The following is a 23,526-nucleotide window of genomic DNA, read 5'->3' on the forward strand; positions in this document are numbered from 1 at the left end:
ATTGGGGTATAGCTACTGCCCTCTGGAGGCCACACAAAGCACTACATTAAAAGTGCAAGGCCCCTCCTCCTCTGGCTATACCCCCCCGTGGTATCACGGGTACTCCAGTTTTAGCTTTGTGTGCGAAGGAGGTCAGACATTCCATGCATAGCTCCACAGATTTTAGTCAGCAGTAGCTGCTGACTAGTTCGGATGGAAGAAAAGAGGACACATATAGTGTCCCCAGCATGCTCCCTTCTCACCCCTGGATGGTGTTGTAAGGTTGAGGTACCTATTGCTGGTACAGGGCTGGAGCCTGACATGCTGTTTTCCTTCCACATCCCCTTGGGGGCTCTGTGGAAGTGGGATCCTGCCGGCCTCTCAGCTCTGACGCCGGGCTCCATCCACAGACCCATTAGAACCTGATGGATACGGAGCAGGAGTACCATCAGGGACCGGGCCCTGCATCATACAGGTACTCTGTGTCCCCGGCAGGCACAGACACACTCCGGGCTGGCTGGGTGTTGTAGTGCGCCGGGGACCGTACACTGAGCTGGTGTTCCTACAGTTATCTGGGGGACTTTGTGTTCTGGGAACGCAGCGCCGACCCTCACTGGACCGGGCGGCGCTGCTGTGACTTGTGGTGCGCCGGGGATACGCCGACCGCGCTTTTACGGCGGCGGCGTTTATAACTCTAGTCCCCGGCTTTTGGGCCTAGGACGCCGGCAGCTCCGATCGTTCCCCGCCCCCACCCTGTCAATCAGGGTAGGGGAGAGACGCTGTTTCACGGCAGCGAGGAGGGCTGGAGCCTGATTTACATGCTCCAGCCCTCACACTAGGCACAGAGGGAAGCAGGCTTCCCGCTCTTGGTCAGGAACGCCCAGGGCCCGCCCCCCTTCTTCTCTCAGGACGCCGGCAGCCATTACAGCATGTCTGGCTGGAGGAAGGACGCAAGGCTCTGGGAGACCTAGACTGAGGGGCTTTGGAAGACCACACACCCGCTCTTAAGCGGGCGGTAAGCGGCTTTTCAGCTGGCCCCTCTAGTGCCTCAGTGTATGTTAGTGTATTGTGTCACTGGACATAGATATTTATTGATTTCTTGCACTGTGAGGTCGCTTCCTGGCTGAATACCCCAGATCGCTCTGAGGAGGCAGCAACATGTCATCCACAAGACGCAAAGCTGCCAAGGCTAGGGCTGTGTGCACTGCGTGTGCTGCATGTGGGGCTGCTCTACCAGCAGGCTCCAAGGACCCCCATTGTGTGCAATGCTCAGATCCGGTGCTGCTTCGCCAGCCGGAGTCAGGAGAGATAGTGACCCAGGCTGAGACGCCTGTAAGTCCTGCCCCGGTGTCGGGGACAGACTTTGCAGTTTTTGCGGTTAATATGTCTGTGACTATGGCAAAAATCCTGGAAACTTTGCAATCCATGCCTGGGGCTCAGTCTATGGACACGGCGAGGTCTATGTCCTCTAATCCTCCGCAGTTGGATTTAATCCAGACTGCAAGGGGGTCCCCGGCTTCTCAGGATGAGTATAATGACTCAGATGATTGCCCCAGCCACCCCAAGCGGGCTCGCTGGGAAAGACCCTCAACGTCATCACACTGCTCAGGGTCTCAGCGCAATCAGTCTCCCTGTGATGTGTCTGAAGAGAGTGATCAGGAGTCTAATCCTGGAACCCCTCTCAATCTGGATACCCCGGATGGGGACGCCATGGTAAATGATCTTATCTCAGCCATCAATAGGCTGTTAGATATTTCTCCCCCAGCCCCTTCAGCAGAAGAGGCAGCGGCAGAGCAGGAGAAATTTCGTTTCCTCTATCCCAAGCGTAAATTAAGTGCTCTGTTGGATCACTCTGACTTCAGAGAATCAATCCAGAAACACGACGCTCATCCAGAAAAGCGTTTCTCTAAACGTTCTAAGGATACACGTTATCCTTTCCCCCCTGATGTGGTCAAGCGCTGGACCCAGTGTCCAAAGGTGGACCCCCCGATTTCCAAGCTTGCAGCTAGATCCATAGTTGCAGTGGAGGATGGCGCTTCACTTAAGGATGCCAATGACAGACAGATGGACCTTTGGTTAAAATCTGTCTATGAAGCTATCGGCGCGTCGTTTGCTCCAGCATTCGCAGCCGTATGGGCACTCCAAGCTATTTCAGCTGGTTTAGCAAAAGTGGATGCTATCTTACATCCAGCGGTGCCGCAAGTGGCGTCCCTTACCTCGCAGATGTCCGCGTTTGCGTCTTACGCTATCAATGCGGTCCTAGAATCTACCAGCCGCACCTCAATGGCGTCTGCCAATTCGGTAGTTTTGCGCAGAGCATTGTGGTTAAAGGACTGGAAAGCAGATGCTGGTTCCAAAAAATGTTTAACCAGCTTGCCTTTATCTAGAGACAGACTGTTTGGCGAGCCATTGGCTGACATCATTAAACAGTCCAAGGGTAAAGACTCCTCTTTACCCCAGCCCAGATCAAGCAAACCTCAGCAGAGAAAGTGGCAGCAGAAGTTTCAGTCCTTTCGAGGTTCGGGCAAAACACAATTCTCCTCGTCCAAAGGGACTCAGAGGACGCAAAGAAACTCAGATTCCTGGCGGGCTCATTCACGCCCCAAGAAAGCAAATGGAGGAACCGCTTCCAAAGCGGCTACCTCATGACTTCCAGTCCCCTCCCTCCGCATTTCCGGTCGGGGGCAGGCTCTCCCGCTTTTACGACACTTGGATGTCACAGGTCAAAGACCGGTGGGTGACAGACATTTTGTCGCGCGGGTACAGAATCGAGTTCAGTTCTCGTCCTCCAGCTCGGTTCTTCAGAACCTCCCCACATCCAGACCGTGTAGATGTCCTGCGGCAGGCGGTGGACTCCCTAAGAGCGGAAGGAGTAGTGGTTCCTGTACCATCTCAGGAACAAGGGAGAGGGTTTTACTCCAATCTCTTTGTGGTGCCAAAAAAGGACGGCTCGTTCCGTCCTGTTCTGGACCTAAAACTGCTCAACAAACATGTGCACGCCAGACGGTTCCGGATGGAAACCCTCCGTTCTGTCATTGCCTCAATGTCTCAAGGAGACTTCCTTGCCTCAATAGACATCAAAGATGCTTATCTCCACGTGCCAATTGCTACAGAACATCAACGTTTTCTACGTTTTGTGATAGGAGACGACCATCTTCAGTTCGCAGCTCTGCCATTCGGTCTGGCGACAGCCCCCCGGGTCTTCACCAGGGTCATGGCGGCGGTGGTAGCAGTCTTGCACTCTCAGGGACACTCAGTGATCCCTTACCTAGACGATCTACTTGTCAAGGCACCCTCTCAAGAGGCATGCCAACTCAGTCTACAGGCTACGCTGGAGACTCTCCAGACTTTTGGATGGATCATCAACTTTCCAAAGTCAAATCTGTCACCGACACAGTCACTAACGTATCTTGGCATGGAGTTCCATACTCTAGCAGCGAGAGTGAAGCTTCCGCTAAACAAGCAGCGGTCCCTACAGACAGGGGTGCAATCTCTCCTTCAGGGCCAGTCGCACCCCTTACGGCGCCTCATGCACTTCCTAGGGAAGATGGTGGCAGCCATGGAAGCAGTTCCCTTTGCGCAGTTTCATCTGCGTCCACTTCAATGGGACATTCTCCGCCAATGGGACGGGAAGACGACTTCCCTAGACAGGAAAGTCTCTCTTTCCCAGACGGCCAAGGACTCTCTACAATGGTGGCTCCTTCCCACCTCATTGTCTCAGGGAAGATCCTTCCTGCCCCCATCCTGGGCAGTGGTCACGACAGATGCGAGTCTGTCGGGGTGGGGAGCAGTGTTTCTACACCACAGGGCTCAGGGGACGTGGACTCCGCAAGAGTCCACCCTTCAGATCAATGTTCTGGAAATCAGGGCAGTGTATCTTGCCCTACTAGCCTTTCAACAGTGGCTGGAAGGAAAGCAGATCCGAATCCAGTCGGACAACTCCACAGCGGTGGCATACATCAACCACCAAGGAGGGACGCGCAGCCGGCAAGCCTTTCAGGAAGTCCGGCGCATTCTGAATTGGGTGGAGGACACAGCATCCACCATCTCCGCGGTTCACATCCCAGGCGTAGAAAACTGGGAAGCAGACTTCCTCAGTCGCCAGGGTATGGACGCAGGGGAATGGTCCCTTCACCCGGACGTGTTTCAGGAAATCTGTCGCCGCTGGGGGGTGCCGGACGTCGACCTAATGGCGTCTCGGCACAACAACAAGGTCCCGGCATTCATGGCGCGGTCGCGCGATCAAAGAGCTCTGGCGGCAGACGCCTTGGTGCAAGATTGGTCGCAGTTCCGCCTCCCATATGTATTCCCGCCTCTGGCACTCTTGCCCAGAGTACTACGCAAGATCAGATCCGATTGCAGCCGCATCATACTCGTCGCCCCAGACTGGCCGAGGAGATCGTGGTATCCGGATCTGTGGCATCTCACGGTCGGCCGACCGTGGTTACTTCCAGACCGTCCAGACCTGCTGTCTCAAGGGCCGTTTTTCCATCAGAATTCTGCGGCCCTGAACCTGACTGTGTGGCCATTGAGTCCTGGATCCTATCGTTAACAGGCTTATCCCAGGGAGTGGTAGCCACAATGAGACAAGCTAGGAAGTCAACTTCTGCTAAGATCTACCACAGAACGTGGAAGATTTTCTTAACCTGGTGCTCTGCTCAGGGAGTGTCTCCCTGGCCATTTGCATTGCCCACTTTTCTGTCTTTCCTGCAATCAGGGTTGGAAAAGGGCTTGTCGCTCAGCTCCCTTAAAGGGCAAGTCTCGGCACTATCCGTGTTTTTTCAGAAGCGTCTAGCACGTCTTCCTAAGGTGCGCACGTTCCTGCAGGGGGTCTGTCATATTGTGCCCCCGTACAAGCGGCCGTTGGATCCATGGGATCTGAACAGAGTACTAGTGGCTCTCCAGAAACCGCCTTTCGAGCCTCTCAAAGAAGTTTCTTTTTCTCGCCTGTCACAGAAAGTGGCGTTTCTTGTTGCGATCACATCGCTTCGGCGAGTGTCTGAGCTGGCAGCTCTGTCATCCAAGGCTCCCTTCTTGGTGTTCCACCAGGACAAGGTAGTGCTGCGCCCCATTCCGGAGTTTCTCCCTAAGGTCGTATCCTCGTTTCATCTTAATCAGGATATATCCTTGCCTTCCTTTTATCCTCATCCGGTTCACCGGTATGAAAAGGACTTGCGTTTGCTAGATCTGGTGAGAGCACTCAGGATCTACATTTCCCGCACGGCGCCCATGCGCCGTTCCGATGCACTTTTTGTCCTTGTCGCCGGTCCGCGCAAGGGGTTGCAGGCTTCTAAAGCCACCTTGGCTCGATGGATCCAAGAACCAATTATAGAGGCCTACCGTTCTGCTGGGCTTCCGGTTCCTTCAGGGCTAAAAGCCCACTCAACCAGAGCCGTGGGTGCGTCCTGGGCATTACGGCACCAGGCTTCGGCTCAACAGGTGTGTCAGGCAGCTACCTGGTCGAGTCTGCACACTTTCACCAAGCATTATCAGGTGCATACCTATGCTTCGGCGGATGCCAGCTTAGGTAGAAGAGTCCTGCAGGCGGCAGTGACATCCCCGTAGGGGGGGGCTGTTTTGCAGCTCTAACATGAGGTATTTCTTTACCCACCCAGGGACAGCTTTTGGACGTCCCAATCGTCTGGGTCTCCCAATAGAGCGCTGAAGAAGAAGGGAATTTTGTTACTTACCGTAAATTCCTTTTCTTCTAGCTCTTATTGGGAGACCCAGCACCCGCCCTGTTGTCCTTCGGGATTGTTTTTGCTGTTTGCGGGTACACATGTTGTTCATGTTGAACGGTTTTTCAGTTCTCCGATGTTACTCGGAGTTAATTTGTTTAAACCAGTTGTTGGCTTCCTCCTTCTTGCTTTGGCACTAAAACTGGAGTACCCGTGATACCACGGGGGGGTATAGCCAGAGGAGGAGGGGCCTTGCACGTTTAATGTAGTGCTTTGTGTGGCCTCCAGAGGGCAGTAGCTATACCCCAATCGTCTGGGTCTCCCAATAAGAGCTAGAAGAAAAGGAATTTACGGTAAGTAACAAAATTCCCTTCTTTGTGGTCACCACAAAAACGCAGCTAAAAAAAAACGCTGTGTGAGGACAGCACTTCTGAAAACCCATTGACATTGCTGGGGAAGCAATGTCACTGCGTTTTCAGCACAAAAACGCGGTAAAAAACGCCGCTAAAAACGCGGCAAAAACGCCTAGTGCGCACATAGCCTAAGAGAGGTTCCACTGTACTGAACTTCTCACTATTTGATTTGTTTCCTTGTATTAGGTTTTGGGGATGATCATGATTTTAACATATTTTTCTTTTGTTTTCCAGCAATTTTATTCCTCAACCGATTGGCAAATGTAAACGAGTTTTCCAGGCTTTGCTTCCTTACGCGGTGGAGGAGCTGTGCAACGTTGCAGAGTCACTTATCGTCCCTGTGAGAATGGGAATCGCACGTCCGACCGCCCCCTTCACATTGGCCAGCACAAGCATCGATGCCATGCAAGGAAGTGAAGAACTGTTCTCCGTGGAGCCGCTTCCACCAAGACCGTCGTCGGACCAGTCCAGCAAGTGAGCAGCTCAGATTCTCCTGCTTGTTCCTGTTTGTCCTGTATTGGCTTCTCTCCTAGGCTGCCCGTGCACGTTGCGAGGCTGTACGCTACATGGCCAGATTGCTGGGGGTTTTCAGATGCAATCTCTACTATTTTCATGCTTTTATATTGCCACATGGGAACCGGCCGCTGCTACAAATCGCTGTGTGATGGCCACCCTTTATATTTCAAACATATAGATATGTATAATATAGTCTTGGGTTGGTTTCACAATGTTTTACATTAAAAATAAATTAAAGGGGCAGTCTTATGGGCATTTGTCCCAAAATGCCCAATCCACTAAACTCTATTGTAAAATGAAAAAAACATTAGCTACATTTAGTTACATGTAAAAAATAAAGCTATAAATAGCAAAATACAATCAATCATAAAGGCCACACCGCGAATGAAGAAACCAGCAAACATCTAATCCTTCTGACACATTTCTCTTACCCGATCATGCAAATCTTTGTTTTCTCTTTGCAGCACCAATCAGTCCCAGTCATCGTATATCATTAGAAATCCACAGCAAAGACGAATCAGTCAGTCACAACCTGTGAGAAGCCGCGATGAAGAGCAGGATGACATTGTGTCTGCAGACGTAGAAGAGGTAATGTGCTCGTGCTGCTTGTACGATGGAAACAATATTTAAAGGGGTGGTTCACCCATTTTTATTTTTTTTTTTCATTCTCTATCGTGTAACTTTACATTTCAGTTGTCTTAATTGCCTTCTATTTCCAGTTCTGGCACTGAGCGGTGCTATCCTCGCTCAGCGCCGATCACATGACCCCCAGGTGCTGTGGCCTCTGGTATCTGCTGATGTCACGTCAGCTTCCGGGCTCTGAAAGTTGACATTACATCAGCAGCTGCAGCTGCCTCTGATCCTTAGTGACTGGGTTGTGGGCGGTGATCACCATCACAGCCCAGCATGAGAAGGAAAGGAGGGATCACTTAGCATCCTGCAGCTGTGTGTGGGGCCAGCACCAGGAGCGGGAGGAGGAGGGTGAGTTTATCGCACAGAGGGTAGGGGGTGGGAGGATGAGCAGAGCGCAGGGTGCCACTGCAAAGGATTATGGGAGTTCTAGCAACTGAACCCAGGAAGTCAGGAGAGAGATTAACCCCATCAGAGCTGGAGCCAGCAAAGAGGATGTGCTGCTAGAGCACGATAAAAGGTAATCTTGCTGAAATAACATAATAGATGTGTGGAGAGGCACATAATAGCAAGATTTAGGAGAAAAAAAAACCAGTTTTGGTAACTGGACAACTTCTTTTAAAGATTAGCATTTATCTCGGTGATTCTGAATCTTGGGAAGTTTTAAAGGGGTTGTCCACTACTTTTACACTGATGGCTTATCCTTAGGATAGGTCATCAATTTCTGGTCAGCCAGGGTCCGACTCCCCGCACCCCCGCCGATCAGCTGTTCTCGGTCCCTGTGGTGGCAGCAGGAAATGCTCAGTTCCAGAGCTGCTCCGTCTTCTGATAGCAGCCACGTCCGGGTACTGCATATCCGCCTCCTATTGATTAGAATGGGATGCGTATGTGCAGTAGCCACTGTCAGAAGACTGAGCGGGTGCGGAACTGAGCATTTCCTGCTGCCACCACTGGGACCAAGAACAGTTGATGTACGGGGTGTCGGACCCCGGCCAATCAGACGTTGATGGCATATCCTTAGGATAGGTCATCAATGTAAAATTAGTAGACAACCTCTTTAAAACAGACGCTGTAGGACTTGCGCAACCCCCAACACTTCCCCTCCTCCCCTTTCCCCTTCTGATGGCCTTCTGGTATTTGCACTATGTAAAAATACTGAAGTCTCTATTTAATGATTTCACTAGTATTTGCAGAAGATTTCGGACAACCCCTGGCTGCAGTGTTAAAAACAAAAATGTCCATGGATACTCTTCCCAGGTCCAGCTCTGACATGTGGACAGCACAATAGCCAGTTGGTGCGTTCAGTGGCTGCCAGGGTTGCAGTGCTGACTGGCTGCCGCACTCTTGACATATCAGTGCTGCAGACTATAGGACATCGGGAGAAGCCGCAGATACTGTCTTGGACTTGGGCACGCTGAGTAAAGCTCAGTTTGGGTCAAAATTTAAAAAAAAAAAATCCTACAGGACAGGTTTTTAAAAAGGAAATTACATGCAGTGACACTGATCCAGATCAGTCGTGAACGCTGCTGATGGCAGGTAATATGCAGTGTCCTCGTCTACTATGGCTATATATTGTGCACACAGTTTGATGTGTGGGGTTGTAACGTCATTGGCATCACTCATCTACAATGCAAAAGTGAGTGCACTCACTGATTACCTTTATATACTGCTCTGTCACTTCTGACTTCTGCCATTGTCTGTCAGGTGGAGGTGGTAGAGGGAGTGGCAGGTGAGGAAGACCACCACGATGAGCAAGAAGAGCATGGGGAGGAGAACGCCGAGGCTGAAGGACAGCACGATGAACACGACGAGGATGGTAATTTATGTGTATATAGTGTTAACCTAATGTATAATGAATCTTCAGTGCTGTGGAAGTAAACCGCGGCTTGTTCCTCAGGGAGTGACATGGAGTTGGATCTTCTGGCTGCTGCAGAGACTGAAAGTGACAGTGAGAGCAATCACAGCAACCAGGACAATGCCAGCGGCCGCCGGAGTGTGGTGACAGCGGCAACTGCCGGATCGGAAGCAGGTATGTTAGTACTACATGCTTTCTCTTTTTATATCTAAAGCAATGGGGTAAAAATGTGTTGTTTTTTTGCGTCGATGCCATGCAGGTGCAAGCAGTGTCCCAGCTTTCTTCTCCGAAGACGACTCCCAGTCTAATGACTCCAGTGACTCGGACAGCAGCAGTAGTCAGAGCGATGACCTCGATCAGGAGACGTTCATGATTGACGAGCCATTAGAGAGGTCGACCAACAGCACCCACGCGAATGGTGCTGCACAGGCGCCTCGCTCCATGCAGTGGGCTGTGAGGAACACGCAGAATCAAAGGACTCCCAATGCCACCCCATCTAGTACCTCCACCCCAGCAGGCAAGTGGAAACCACTTGGCTATGCCTCTACTTTAATTTTCTAATCAGATAATCTTTTGTAACCCATGTTCTTTTAGTATCTTTATACTGATCCGATGTCTCCTTTGTTCTGCAGCCAGCTCAGGGGCGCTGATTTACATAGAACCATCCAGCTTGCGAAGAAGCGGAAACATGAGCTCCAGCGCAGCTGCTGCCGCCCTCGAAGCAAGCAACTCCAGCAGCTACTTAACATCAGCAAGCAGCCTAGCAAGGGCATACAGCATAGTAATTCGGCAAATATCGGACTTAATGGGTTTAATCCCCAAGTACAACCACCTGGTGTATTCCCAGATCCCAGCTGCTGTAAAGCTGACTTACCAAGATGCTGTTAATTTGCAGGTATTGCTATGTATATTATGTACCATCAATTGTAAAGGGTAAACCTGCTCCACTGCCTTTATCAGGAGGGGAGCAGGGATGTCCACGCCATATCTACAGATACCGACTGACTCACAAGTGCCAGATATCCCTCTATACCAGACCTGGACAAGGGGCGGCCCGCGGGCCACATCCGGCCCGCCTGTCTGCAGTGGAGCCGGGCTGCAGCGTGCCGGGCAGGGAGAGATCCTGCAGGTCCGCACAGTCAGTGCAGGCAGCAGAACGCAGGAGTCTCTCCTCTGTTCCCTGCCGGCACTTTGTCAATGACACACGCGCACGCTCTGATGGACCTGTACGGAGGTGCCTGAGAACTGGGACGATAAGAAGGGAGAGGTAAGTAGTGACTAATAAGCTGAGGAGGGGACAAATACTGGGGGTGTAGTTTTACAGGTGTAGTATATGGTGTTGTGCAGGGCCAGATTAAGGTTGGTGGGGGCCCCTGGGCAGAAAATCTGGTGGGGGGCCCCATAACGTTAACATTTTTAGCCATAACAGTAGAGCACGAACCGTAGCATTTAGATATAAATCCAATGAACATTTATCTTATCCTGTTCTGCCACATTCAGATTTACAGTACTACAATACAGATACAGTCCAGGATAACTCACAGCTGTCCACTTACACACAGAAAGTAGAGTTAGGGCTGCTTTACACATTTCGATCTCGTATGCGATCGCACACGCCCCCATCGTATGTGCGGAACAGGCAATTTGTTGCCCGTGTCGCACAAACGATTAACCCCCGTCACATGTACTTACCTTCCAAATGACCTCGCTGTGGGCGGCGAACATCCACTTCCTGAAGTGAAAGGGACGTCACACAGTTGCCGGCCAATAGAAGCGGAGGGGCGGAGATGAGCGGGACGTAAACATCCCGCCCACCTCCTTCCTTCCGCATTGCCGGCGGGACGCAGGTAAGCTGCAGGTCATCGTTCCCGGGGTGTCACATGGAGCGATGTGTGCTGCCTCAAGAACGATGAACAAAGAGATGTTCAATTTTTAGAAAATGAACGACGTGTATGCAATCAACGTTTTAACGCACAATCAGGGTCGCACGTAGCTGTCACACACTACAATATCACTAACGATGCCGGATGTGCGTCACTTACGACGTGACCCCGCCGAGACATCGTTAGATATATTGTAGCGTGTAAAGCCCGCTTTTGTCACATATTTTTTATTGATCCCACGGCTCCAGGTTTTTGTGGCCTCCGGGTGAGTCTCAGTGGACCCCATCCACACACAGACACGCACATACACATACAGGCATGCGTATATACATATTTGAAGACAAATTCAGAAAAATACATATAAACAGACAAATATATGCACAGTCATATACACTGACATATATGCAGACACAGACGCATTAGGGCTCGTGCGCACGTTGCGTAATTACATGCATTTACGCTGCGTATAGCACTGCAGTGTAAATGCATGCGTCCTGCGTCCCCTATACAATCTATGTATATTGTGCATGATACGTGCACCCATTGCTTTTATGAACGCAGCGATTTGGGTGCTAAAATGTTGACCCAAATCCGTGCGTTCATAAAATGAGCATGTCAATTATTCCGTGCGCTATGGATGCAGCTCCCGCTCTGTCTATGGTGGGGGCAGCAGCCAGAGCGCATGAAATCGGATTTTCTGTACAGAATAACTACATCCATTATGCAGTGTTTCTGCAGCAATTTGACGCGCACATGTGCTGTCAAATCGCTGCAGAATATTCAGCAGTTACGTGCGCATGAGCCTTTACAGGTATTAATATGGGGAAATCGCCAGCAGCCTCACTCACCTCTCCCGCTTGTTTCCGTCCAGCTCCTTCAGGACATGTGGCTGTTTCACGATGGCTGTCACTAACACACATGACTGCACACTGACAGCACTGCTGTATATACATCACAGGAGGGGCTGGGGGCTACGATATATACATTACAGGAGGGGCAGGGGGCATAGACGTTACTGGAGTGGCAAACAGCTCTGGTGGTGTACTCATCACTGCGATGGGTGACATAGCGCTCTGGGGAACCCATATAGTTCGGGGGGGGGGGGGGGCACAGACTGCTCTAATTCATATATACACACACAGTACTGCTTCTTACACACACACACACACACTACAATGCACCCCCATCACCCCCCCCCCCCCCCCACACACACACACACACACACACACACACACACACACACACTACAATGCACTCCCCATTACCCCTACACACACACGCACACACAATACAATGCACCCCCCATTACCTCTCCCCACACACAATACAATGCACCCCCCATTACCCCTCCCCACACACAATACAATGCACCCCCCATTACCCCTCCCCACACACAATACAATGCACCCCCCATTACCCCTCCCCACACACAATACAATGCACCCCCCATTACCCCTCCACACACACACACACAATACACCCCCCATTACCCCTCCCCCTACACACACACACACACACACACACACACACACAATAGACCCCCCATTACCCCTCCCCTACACACACACACACACACAATACAATGCACCCTCCATTACCCCTCCCCCACACACAATACAGCCCTCATCACCCCCTACACACACAAATTACACTGCTCCATCCCTACACACTCCTGCCTCCCTCCCCCCCTCCCTCGGAATACAGTACTCCTCCTCTGCCTGTCACAGAGCTGTGTTCCTTCACAAATGTTCCCCGTTGTGTCCTCAGCCCCTCCTCACTCATCCCCATTAATTACACCTGTCTCTTCAGCTCCTTCATGGAGCGCTCGCTTCCTCATGTCCCCAGTGTGGCGCCGGCAGCACTGTGATGATGTCAGCAAGGTGCTGATCTCATCACGTTGCTGCACGTCGGGGGCGGGGCCCAGTCCCGGCGCGCTGTTCAAATGTATTTACGTCTGAAAGATGCAAATACATTTGAATAGGAACGGAAACAGGAAGCTGCGGTCATCGGCTCTGCTGCGCTCCTCTGCAGTGTACATGCCGGCACACAGCAGAGCCGGCACACAGCAGAGCCGGCACACAGCAGAGCCGGCACACAGCAGAGCCGGCACACAGCAGAGCCGGCACACAGCAGAGCCGGCACACAGCAGAGCCGGCACACAGCAGAGCCGGCACAGCTCGCTGCCTCCTGCTCCTGCTAGTGTGCCTGGCATGTAAGGAGCGCAGCGGGGACAGCAGACAGCGGCCCACCACACCGTGCCCCTGCTTCTAGGTACGGCCGCAGCACATAGCAGGGAGCATTTTTAGCACACCTCTGACCCCGGAAGTTCAAGCGGCCGCTGGTACTTCCGAGATCAATCAGCGTCCTGTGTCCGCAGTTTGTTTTTGCGTCTTAAAGACGAAAACACAGCTGATTTATTAGACTGTCTTTACGGAGGGGGAGAGGGTGTGAAAAAAAAAAATGCTGACAGGTGCCTAGTGCTAAGTATGGTGGGGGCCCCCTTAGAAGCTCTTTTGGTGGGGGCCCCTGGGCTCCAGCCCCGCCTGCCCCGCCTATAATCCGGCCCTGGTGTTGTGTAGTACATGGGGTCAGGGGCGTAACGACCGCGATCGCAGAGGTCGCCACTGCGATCGGGCCAGCAGGGTTATAGGGGCCCTGGAGCCGCTCTGCAGAGCCGGCAGCCGGGTCCCTATGTGTAGTGCCGCTGTGTAGTGGCCGACAATGCGACAGTCAGGGGGCCGGCCTGTAAGTCAGGGGAAGCCCAGTGTCAGTAGAGGGGCTCCTGACCTGGAGAGGCCACCAGCCGTGTCTGAGCTGCAGCAGAGCAGACGTGCTCCTGCACAGAAGACGGAATACTCCATCCTGCAGGACCTGCGATGAAGTCACGCCCATGTGACTGTGTGGGAGGAGACACAGGATGCCGGGCAGAAAGCAAGGGATACTGAATCCTGAAGGAGATTTGGACACATGACTGGTAATAAGAAAAGAGGGGACATGAGAGGGAGGGGGTGCAGGGTGAGTGGCATATGAGGGCTGCAGACTGTGACAGAAGGATGTGAAGGGGTGCAGAGTGTTTGAGAGGGGTGTGTTGGGGTACAGGCAGGGTGAGATATGTGGGGCAGCGTGTGTGATATGGGGAGCAGGGTGTGACATATGGGGGTGTAGTGTGTGTGATATGGGGGTGCAAGCTGTATGGGGAGCAGGGTGTGTGACATATGGGGGTGCAGGCTGTATGGGGAGCAGGGTGTGTATGGGGGTGTGTGTGTGTGTGTGTGTGTGTGTGTGTGTGTGTTATGGTGGTGCAGGCTGTATGGGGAGCAGGGTGTGTGACATATGGGGGTGTAGTGTGTATGGGGGTGCAGGCTGTATGGGGAGCAGGGTGTGTGACATATGGGGGTGTAGTGTGTGAGATATGGGGGTGCAGGCTGTGTGACATATGGTGGCGTAGTATATTACAGGTGTACTATATGGAGGTGTAGTATATTACAGGTGTGCTATATGGAGGTGTAGTATATTACAGGTGTGCTATATGGAGGTGTAGTATATTACAGGTGTGCTATATGGAGGTGTAGTATATTACAGGTGTGCTATATGGAGGTGTAGTATATTACAGGTGTGCTATATGGAGGTGTAGTATATTACAGGTGTGCTATATGGAGGTGTAGTATATTACAGGTGTGCTATATGGAGGTGTAGTATATTACAGGTGTGCTATATGGAGGTGTAGTATATTACAGGTGTGCTATATGGAGGTGTAGTATATTACAGGTGTGCTATATGGAGGTGTATATAGTGATCTAGTATATTACAGGTGTGCTATATGGAGGTGTAGTAGATTACAGGTGTGCTATATGGAGGTGTAGTAGATTACAGGTGTGCTATATGGAGGTGTAGTAGATTACAGGTGTGCTATATGGAGGTGTAGTAGATTACTATGGAGGTGTAGTAGATTACAGGTGTGCTATATGGAGGTGTAGTAGATTACAGGTGTGCTATATGGAGGTGTAGTAGATTACAGGTGTGCTATATGGAGGTGTAGTAGATTACAGGTGTGCTATATGGAGGTGTAGTAGATTACAGGTGTGCTATATGGAGGTGTAGTAGATTACAGGTGTGCTATATGGAGGTGTAGTAGATTACAGGTGTGCTATATGGAGGTGTAGTAGATTACAGGTGTGCTATATGGAGGTGTATATAGTGATCTAGTAGATTACAGGTGTGCTATATGGAGGTGTATATAGTGATCTAGTAGATTACAGGTGTGCTATATGGAGGTGTAGTAGATTACAGGTGTGCTATATGGAGGTGTAGTATATTACAGGTGTGCTATATGGAGGTGTAGTATATTACAGGTGTGCTATATGGAGGTGTAGTATATTACAGGTGTGCTATATGGAGGTGTAGTATATTACAGGTGTGCTATATGGAGGTGTAGTATATTACAGGTGTGCTATATGGAGGTGTAGTATATTACAGGTGTGCTATATGGAGGTGTAGTATATTACAGGTGTGCTATATGGAGGTGTAGTATATTACAGGTGTGCTATATGGAGGTGTAGTATATTACAGGTGTGCTATATGGAGGTGTAGTATATTACAGGTGTGCTATATGGAGGTGTAGTATATTACAGGTGTGCTATATGGAGGTGTAGTGATGTAGTATATTACAGGTGTAGTATATAGGGATGTAGTGATGTAGTATATTACAGGTGTGCTATATGGAGGGGTAGTATATTACAGGTGTATTATATAGTGGTATAGTATAATACAGGTGTATAGGGGGGTGTAGTATATTACAGGTGTATAGGGGGGTGTAGTATATTACAGGTATATGGAGGGGGTGTTGTATAATACAGGTGTAGTATATAGGGGTGTAGTGATGTAGTGTATTACAGGTGTGTAGTATATGGAGGGGGTGTAGTGATGTAGTATATTGGGTAGAACTGAGTTAATTATATTAGTCCGGCCCTCTAAACCAATCCCAATTTCTCATGCGGCCCCATGGGAAAATTAATTGCCCACCCCTGCTCTATACTATTCACTAGAACAGAGCAGGTGCACAATACCTGCCACCACTTGTGGACACGAGCCAGCAATGATCTGTAGATGTTACAGATCCCGCTCACCACCTGGAAGGAAGTGACCGGAGACGGATTTCACTTTTTAAAGGGAATCTGTCACCAGGTTTTTTTGCTCCCCCTTCTGAGAACAGCATAATGTACAGAGACCCTGATTCCAGCAATATGTCACTTACTGAGCTGTTTGTTATTTTGATAAAATCACGGTTCTCTCTGGTGCAGATCTAGCAGTTATACAGAGCTCATGAATATAGGGATAGGAGAACCAAGGGAATAGTAGTCAACGGTCATACAAAAGACCAATCTATATATATAATTGCCTCTGTCTGTCTGTCTGTCTGTCTGTCTGTCTGTCTGTCTGTCTGTCTGTCTGTCTGTCTGTCTGTCTGTCTGTCTGTCTGTCTGTCTGTCTGTCTGTCATGCTCCAAAATTGTGTCCTTACGGTGACACAAAGCTGATTGGCCGCTGGGCTCGCCATGGCCCCGCCCCCCCCCCCCCCCCCACAGATTGGCCGCTCGCCCCGGCACCCTGCAGGCATTGGCAATTCGGCCACGCCACGCCCCGCCCCCCTCACGCAACGCACGCTAGCTCTGGCCCCGCCCACCTCCCCCCCCGCGCATTCCCCGAACTGACACGGCTGTCACGGAGGTGAGTACTGTACCCCCCCCCCCCCCCGTCCCCCGCTCGCACGGGAGTGGTGTGGGCTCCCGTGCGAGCGGGGGACGGGATGCGTTGGCATGGTTACAAGCGCATCAAGGTCCTGCAGCGGCGGAAGATCCACACGCACACACATAACAGCACACACACATACACACACATCAGATCACACTCACTCTCACACTCACTCTCACACACACTCTCACACACACCTCACACACACCTCACACACACCTCACACACACCTCACACACACACCTCACACACACACCTCACACACACACCTCACACACACACCTCACACACACACCTCACACACACACCTCACACACACACCTCACACACACACCTCACACACACACCTCACACACACACCTCACACACACACCTCACACACACACCTCACACACACACCTCACACACACACCTCACACACACACCTCACACACACACCTCACACACACACCTCACACACACACCTCACATCGCATCCACACACTCCCAGCATCCGGCGATATCGCTTGCTTCTCGGCCTCGATACTGTGCTGTTGTGACCTTCCAGGACCTGACGGAGGATCACATGGCCAGAAGCATGTGGTATCTCCGGATGTTGTGACTGTGAGCGCGTATGTGCGATATCGTCAGTGTCTGTGTGTGTGAGTGTATGCGATCGGATGTGTGTGTGAGTGTATGCGATCGGGTGTGTGTGTGAGTGTATGCGATCGGGTGTGTGTGTGAGTGTATGCGATCGGGTGTGTGTGTGAGTGTATGCGATCGGGTGTGTGTGTGAGTGTATGCGATCGGGTGTGTGAGTGTCGGCAGAGGAGCACGGCGTGCTGGAGGAGGCTGGGAGCAGAGAGGCTGATCTTGGGGAAGGCTGGGAGGGGGAGGCTGATGCTGGGGGAGACTGGGAGGGGAAGGCTGATGCTGAAGGAGGCTGGGAGGAGGAGGCTTGGAGGAAGGAGGCTGGGAGGAGAGAGACTGATCCTGGGGAAGGCTGGGAAGGGGAGGCTGATGCTGAGGGAGTCTGGAAGGAGAGAGGCTGATGCTGGGGGAGGCTGGAAGGAGAGAGGCTGAGGCTGGGAGGAGAGAGGCTGATGCTGGGGAAGGCTGATGCTGAGGGAGGCTGGGAGGGGAAAGCTGATGCTGGGGAAGGCTGGGAGGACGGAGGCTGGGAGGAGAGAGGCTGATCCTGGGGAAGGCTGGGAGAGAGAGGCTGATGCTGGGGGAGGCTGGAAGGAGAGAGGCTGATGCTGGGGGAGGCTGGAAGAAGAGAGCCTGATGCTGGGGGAGGCTGATGCTGGGGGAGGCTGGGAGGAGAGAGGCTGATGCTGGGGACAGAGATGAGAGGCTGATGCTGGGGACAGAGAGGCTGATGCTGGGGACAGAGAGGCTGATGCTGGGGACAGAGAGGCTGATGCTGGGGACAGAGAGGCTGATGCTGGGGACAGAGAGGCTGATGCTGGGGACAGAGAGGCTGATGCTGGGGACAGAGAGGCTGATGCTGGGGACAGAGAGGCTGATGCTGGGGACAGAGAGGCTGATGCTGGGGACAGAGAGGCTGATGCTGGGGACAGAGAGGCTGATGCTGGGGACAGAGAGGCTGATGCTGGGGACAGAGAGGCTGATGCTGGGGACAGAGAGGCTGATGCTGGGGACAGAGAGGCTGATGCTGGGGACAGAGAGGCTGATGCTGGGGACAGAGAGGCTGATGCTGGGGACAGAGAGGCTGATGCTGGGGACAGAGAGGCTGATGCTGGGGACAGAGAGGCTGATGCTGGGGACAGAGAGGCTGATGCTGGGGACAGAGAGGCTGATGCTGGGGACAGAGAGGCTGATGCTGGGGACAGAGAGGCTGATGCTGGGGACAGAGAGGCTGATGCTGGGGACAGAGAGGCTGATGCTGGGGACAGAGAGGCTGATGCTGGGGACAGAGAGGCTGATGCTGGGGACAGAGAGGCTGATGCTGGGGACAGAGAGGCTGATGCTGGGGACAGAGAGGCTGATGCTGGGGACAGAGAGGCTGATGCTGGGGACAGAGAGGCTGATGCTGGGGACAGAGAGGCTGATGCTGGGGACAGAGAGGCTGATGCTGGGGACAGAGAGGCTGATGCTGGGGACAGAGAGGCTGATGCTGGGGACAGAGAGGCTGATGCTGGGGACAGAGAGGCTGATGCTGGGGACAGAGAGGCTGATGCTGGGGACAGAGAGGCTGATGCTGGGGACAGAGAGGCTGATGCTGGGATGAGAGCGGCTGATGCTGGGATGAGAGAGGCTGATGCTGCGGGTAGAGAGGCTGATGCTGGCGCAGCATGGCGGATGGAGCACGCTTGGGAGTGCGCAGCATGGCGGATGGAGCACGTTTGGGAGTGCGCAGCATGGCGGATGGAGCACGTTTGGGAGTGCGCAGCATGGCGGATGGAGCACGTTTGGGAGTGCGCAGCATGGCGGATGGAGCACGTTTGGGAGTGCGCAGCATGGCGGATGGAGCACGTTTGGGAGTGCTCAGCATGGCGGATGGAGCACGATTGGGAGTGCGCAGCATGGGAGATGGAGCACGATTGGGTAGTGCGCAGCATGGCGGATGGAGCACGTTTGGGAGTGCGCAGCATGGCGGATGGAGCACGTTTGGGAGTGCGCAGCATGGCGGATGGAGCACGTTTGGGAGTGCGCAGCATGGCGGATGGAGCACGTTTGGGAGTGCGCAGCATGGCGGATGGAGCACGTTTGGGAGTGCGCAGCATGGCGGATGGAGCACGTTTGGGAGTGCGCAGCATGGCGGATGGAGCACGATGGGGGGGTGCGCAGCATGGGGGAGGGAGCACGATGGGAGGTGCACACCTCCCCCCCCAACACACACACACAACACACCACACACACACTGGGAACCACAAACACCGCCCTACACAGACACCCACACACACAGACAACGCTGCACACACACAACACCCAACACACAAACACCGCGGCATACATAAATATACGCACATACCACGCAACACACACACATTGCACAAAACATACCTCCCCCCAAAACACACCACACCCACACAAACCGCGCAACACAAACACACACACACACACACAGGCTACAGACACACAGCGCTCCACAAACAACGCAACACACGCAACACACATACAACAACACTCTCACCCCCCGCCACACCCAGACAACACCCAGAACATGTACAGCGCCTACACAAACACTTGGTAACTACAGACAACAACATCTATATATATATATATATATATAATTGTATATTTTTTTCTCGGTTCGGTTGTACTGTTAGCTGGTGGCTATATATCCCTCAGCGATCACTCTCCTGGGGGACAACAGTATGCTACCTGCGGGTTCCATACTCTCATTGTGAGCAATGCTCAGGCCCTGTGGCACTCGCTCGGCCGGAGCCTGGGGCACTGGTAGGACCCTCGGCTCAAGTAGAACCACCGGCTTCCCCTGTCCAGGTGGCAGGGACAGAGTTTGCAGTTTTAGCTGAGAAACTCTGAGTCACTTTCACAACCATGGCTCAGTCTATGGACAAATGGTCTGCTAAAATACTAGAAGCCTTGCAGTTAGACTGGCCCTTACTCAGGCCCCGGGCACTGCAGGATCGCCCCCAGGCCCCTCTCTGTCTGCGACGGAGCGTGCTCCTGGGGGGGACTCTAGTTATTACATGGAGGACTCCGGCACGGACCGCAGTCCCAGACCGGCTAAGCGGGCTCGCTTAGAATCTTCCCCGACTTCTTCACGCTGTTCGGGGTCTCAGCTTGAGGACTCTCTAGAGGATGAGGCGGAGGTCGCAACCCAGGACTCTGCCCCTGACGTTGCTCTCAATCTTGGTACACCTGAAGGGGACGCCATAGTAAATGACCTTATGGCGTCCATCAACCAGGTGCTAGATTTTTCTTTGTCGCTCCATTGGGAGACCCAGACAATTGGGTGTATAGCTTCTGCCTCCGGAGGCCACACAAAGTATTACACTTAAAAGTGTAAAGCCCCTCCCCTTCTGCCTATACACCCCCCCGTGCATCACGGGCTCCTCAGTTTTTATGCTTTGTGCGAAGGAGGCACACATGCACGCATAGCTCCACATCTTAGTCAGCAGCAGCTGCTGACTAGGTCGGATGGAAGAAAAGAGGGCCCATAACAGGGCCCCCAGCATGCTCCCTTCTCACCCCACTCTGGTCGGCGGTGCGGTTAAGGTTGAGGTACCCATTGCGGGTACACAGGCAGGAGCCACATGCTGTTTTCCTTCCCCATCCCTTAATGGGCTCTGGGTGAAGTGGGATCCTAATCGGCCTCCAGGCACTGGGGCCGTGCTCCCTCCGCAGCCCCTGGGGAATCTGCTGGACAGGAGCCGGGTATCGTCCGGGACAAGGCCCTGCTACTGTGAGGTACTGTGTCTCCCTGGGGGACCGCGCATGGAGCGCTTGTGCCATACACACCGCAGCACTGCTGGGTGTGTTAGTGCGCCGGGGACTACCGCGCCGGCCGCGCTTATTTGCCGGCCGCGCTTATAACTTTAGTCCCCGGCTTTTGCGGCCTAGTATCACATACTCCCGCCCCCAGGCCTGCCAGTCAGGGGAAGGGCGGGACGCTGCACAGAACGTCAGCGCTGAGGGCTGGAGCATACTGTGTATCCTCCTCCCCCCTCATTCAGCACAGTGGGGCATCAGATTCCCGCACTTTCTGGGGCACGCCCACGGCCCCCTCCTCTCCACAGAACGCTGACAGCCATTCCTGTCAGCACCTCTGACGCTGGAGAGGAGAGACAACACGGCTCTGGGAGGCCCAGGCAGGGAATCTGGTGATCACACAACCGCTTTGAGCGGTCGGTAAGCAGCACCTGGGTGCTGGCCCCACTGAGTGCCGAAGTGTACATATATATATATATATATATATATATATATATATATATATATATGCCTATATGCTGTACATTTACACTGTACGGTCGCACTGTTGATTTTTGGCTATATACCCTCCTGCATTGTACTCAGAGGAGACAACAGCATGTCGTCCGCAAAAAGCAAGGGTGCCAAAGCACAGGCTTACTTTGCAACCTGTACTTCATGTGCGGCTATACTACCGGCAGGTTCCACCGATCCTCATTGTGTGCAATGCTCGGCCCCTGTGGCACTTACTCAGCCGCAGCCGCTGCCACTGGTGGCCCAAGTGGAACCACCTGCTACCACTGTCCAGGTGACAGGGACGGAGTTTGCAGTATTTGCTGACAAACTGTCTGAGAGTATGGATAAATGGTCTGCTAAGATACTAGAAGCCTTGCAGTCCAGGCCGGTAACTCAGGCCTCGGGCACTGTTGTTTCATTGACCCCAGGCCCCCCTCGGTTAGAGCAGCAAAATGCTCCTGGGGTGACTCATAGGTCCCAAAATGAGGTCTCTGACACGGACCGCAGTCCCAGACCGCCTAAGCGGGCTCGCTGGGAGCTTCCCTCGACTTCATCACACTGCTCAGGGTCTCAGCAGGAGGACTCTCTAGAGGATGAAGCGGAGGTGGCAGATCAGGATTCTGATCCTGAAGCCGCTCTCAACCTAGATACGCCAGAGGGAGACGCCATAGTGAACGACCTTATAGCGTCCATCAATCAGGTGTTGGAGCTTTCTCCCCCAGCGCCTCCAATTGAGGAGTCAGCTTCTCAGCAGGAGAAATTCCGTTTTAGGTTTTCTAAGCGTACAATGAGTACGTTTCTGGATCACTCCGACTTCAGAGAGGCAGTCCAGAAACACCGAGCTTGTCCAGATAAACGCTTTTCTAAGCGCCTTAAGGACACACGTTATCCCTTCCCCCCTGACGTTGTCAAGGGTTGGGCTCAGTGTCCCAAGGTGGATCCTCCAGTCTCCAGACTGGCGGCTAGATCCATAGTTGCAGTGGAAGATGGGGCTTCACTCAAAGATGCCACTGACAGACAGATGGAGCTCTGGTTGAAATCCATCTGAGGCTATCGGCGCGTCCTTTGCTCCGGCATTCGCAGCCGTATGGGCCCTCCAAGCTATCTCAGCTTGTCACTCGCAGATTAATGCAGTCACACGTGCCTCTGCTCCGCAGGTGGTGTCATTAACCACTCAGGCGTCGGCGTTTGCGTCCTACGCCATTAATGCTGTCCTGGACTCTACGAGCCGTACGGCGGTAGCATCCGCCAATTCGGTGGCAGTCCGCAGGGCCATGTGGCTACGTGAATGGAAGGCAGACTCTGCTTCCAAAAAGTTCTTAACCGGGTTGCCATTTTCTGGCGACCGCCTGTTTGGTGAGCGATTGGATGAAATCATTAAACAATCCAAGGGAAAGGACTCATCCTTACCCCAGCCCAAACCGAAGAGACCTCAACAACGGAAGGTACAATCGAGATTTCGGTCCTTTCGGCCCGCGGGCAGGTCTCAATTCTCATCATCCAACAGGCCACAGAAGAGTCAGACGAACTCCGATTCATGGCGGTCAAAGTCACGTCCTAAAAAGACCGCCGGAGGAACCGCTTCTAAAGCGGCCTCCTCATGACTTTCGGCCTCTTCACACCGCATCCTCGGTCGGTGGCAGGCTCTCCCGCTTTTGCGACGCCTGGCTGCCACAGGTACAAGACCGTTGGGTGAGACATTCTGTCTCACGGTTACAGGATAGAGTTCAGCTCTCGTCCTCCGACTCGTTTTTTCAGAACATCTCCGCCCCCCGAGCGAGCCGATGCTCTTCTTCAGGCGGTGTGCACTTTGAAGGCAGAAGGAGTGGTGATCCCTGTTCCTCTTCAGCAACAGGGTCACGGTTTTTACTCCAACTTGTTTATGGTGCCAAAAAAGGACGGATCTTTCCGTCCTGTTCTGGACCT

At 52.8% G+C, this 23,526-nt stretch overlaps 1 protein-coding gene across 1 annotated transcript in view; it reads left to right on the top strand.

Moving 5' to 3' along the window:
* The window catches only part of UBR5 (ubiquitin protein ligase E3 component n-recognin 5), a 392,825-nt gene that overhangs the window by 233,707 nt on the left and 135,592 nt on the right, over positions 1-23,526 (top strand). Inside the window, exons 34-39 of the mRNA XM_075353032.1 lie at positions 6,305-6,544; positions 7,051-7,174; positions 8,921-9,032; positions 9,114-9,245; positions 9,331-9,588; positions 9,704-9,966. Of these exons, the coding sequence (XP_075209147.1) occupies positions 6,305-6,544; positions 7,051-7,174; positions 8,921-9,032; positions 9,114-9,245; positions 9,331-9,588; positions 9,704-9,966 (1,129 nt within the window). The remainder of the gene's footprint in view (positions 1-6,304; positions 6,545-7,050; positions 7,175-8,920; positions 9,033-9,113; positions 9,246-9,330; positions 9,589-9,703; positions 9,967-23,526) is intronic.

This window comes from Anomaloglossus baeobatrachus, chromosome 6, assembly GCF_048569485.1.
Source record: "Anomaloglossus baeobatrachus isolate aAnoBae1 chromosome 6, aAnoBae1.hap1, whole genome shotgun sequence".
Lineage (NCBI taxonomy): Eukaryota > Metazoa > Chordata > Amphibia > Anura > Aromobatidae > Anomaloglossus > Anomaloglossus baeobatrachus.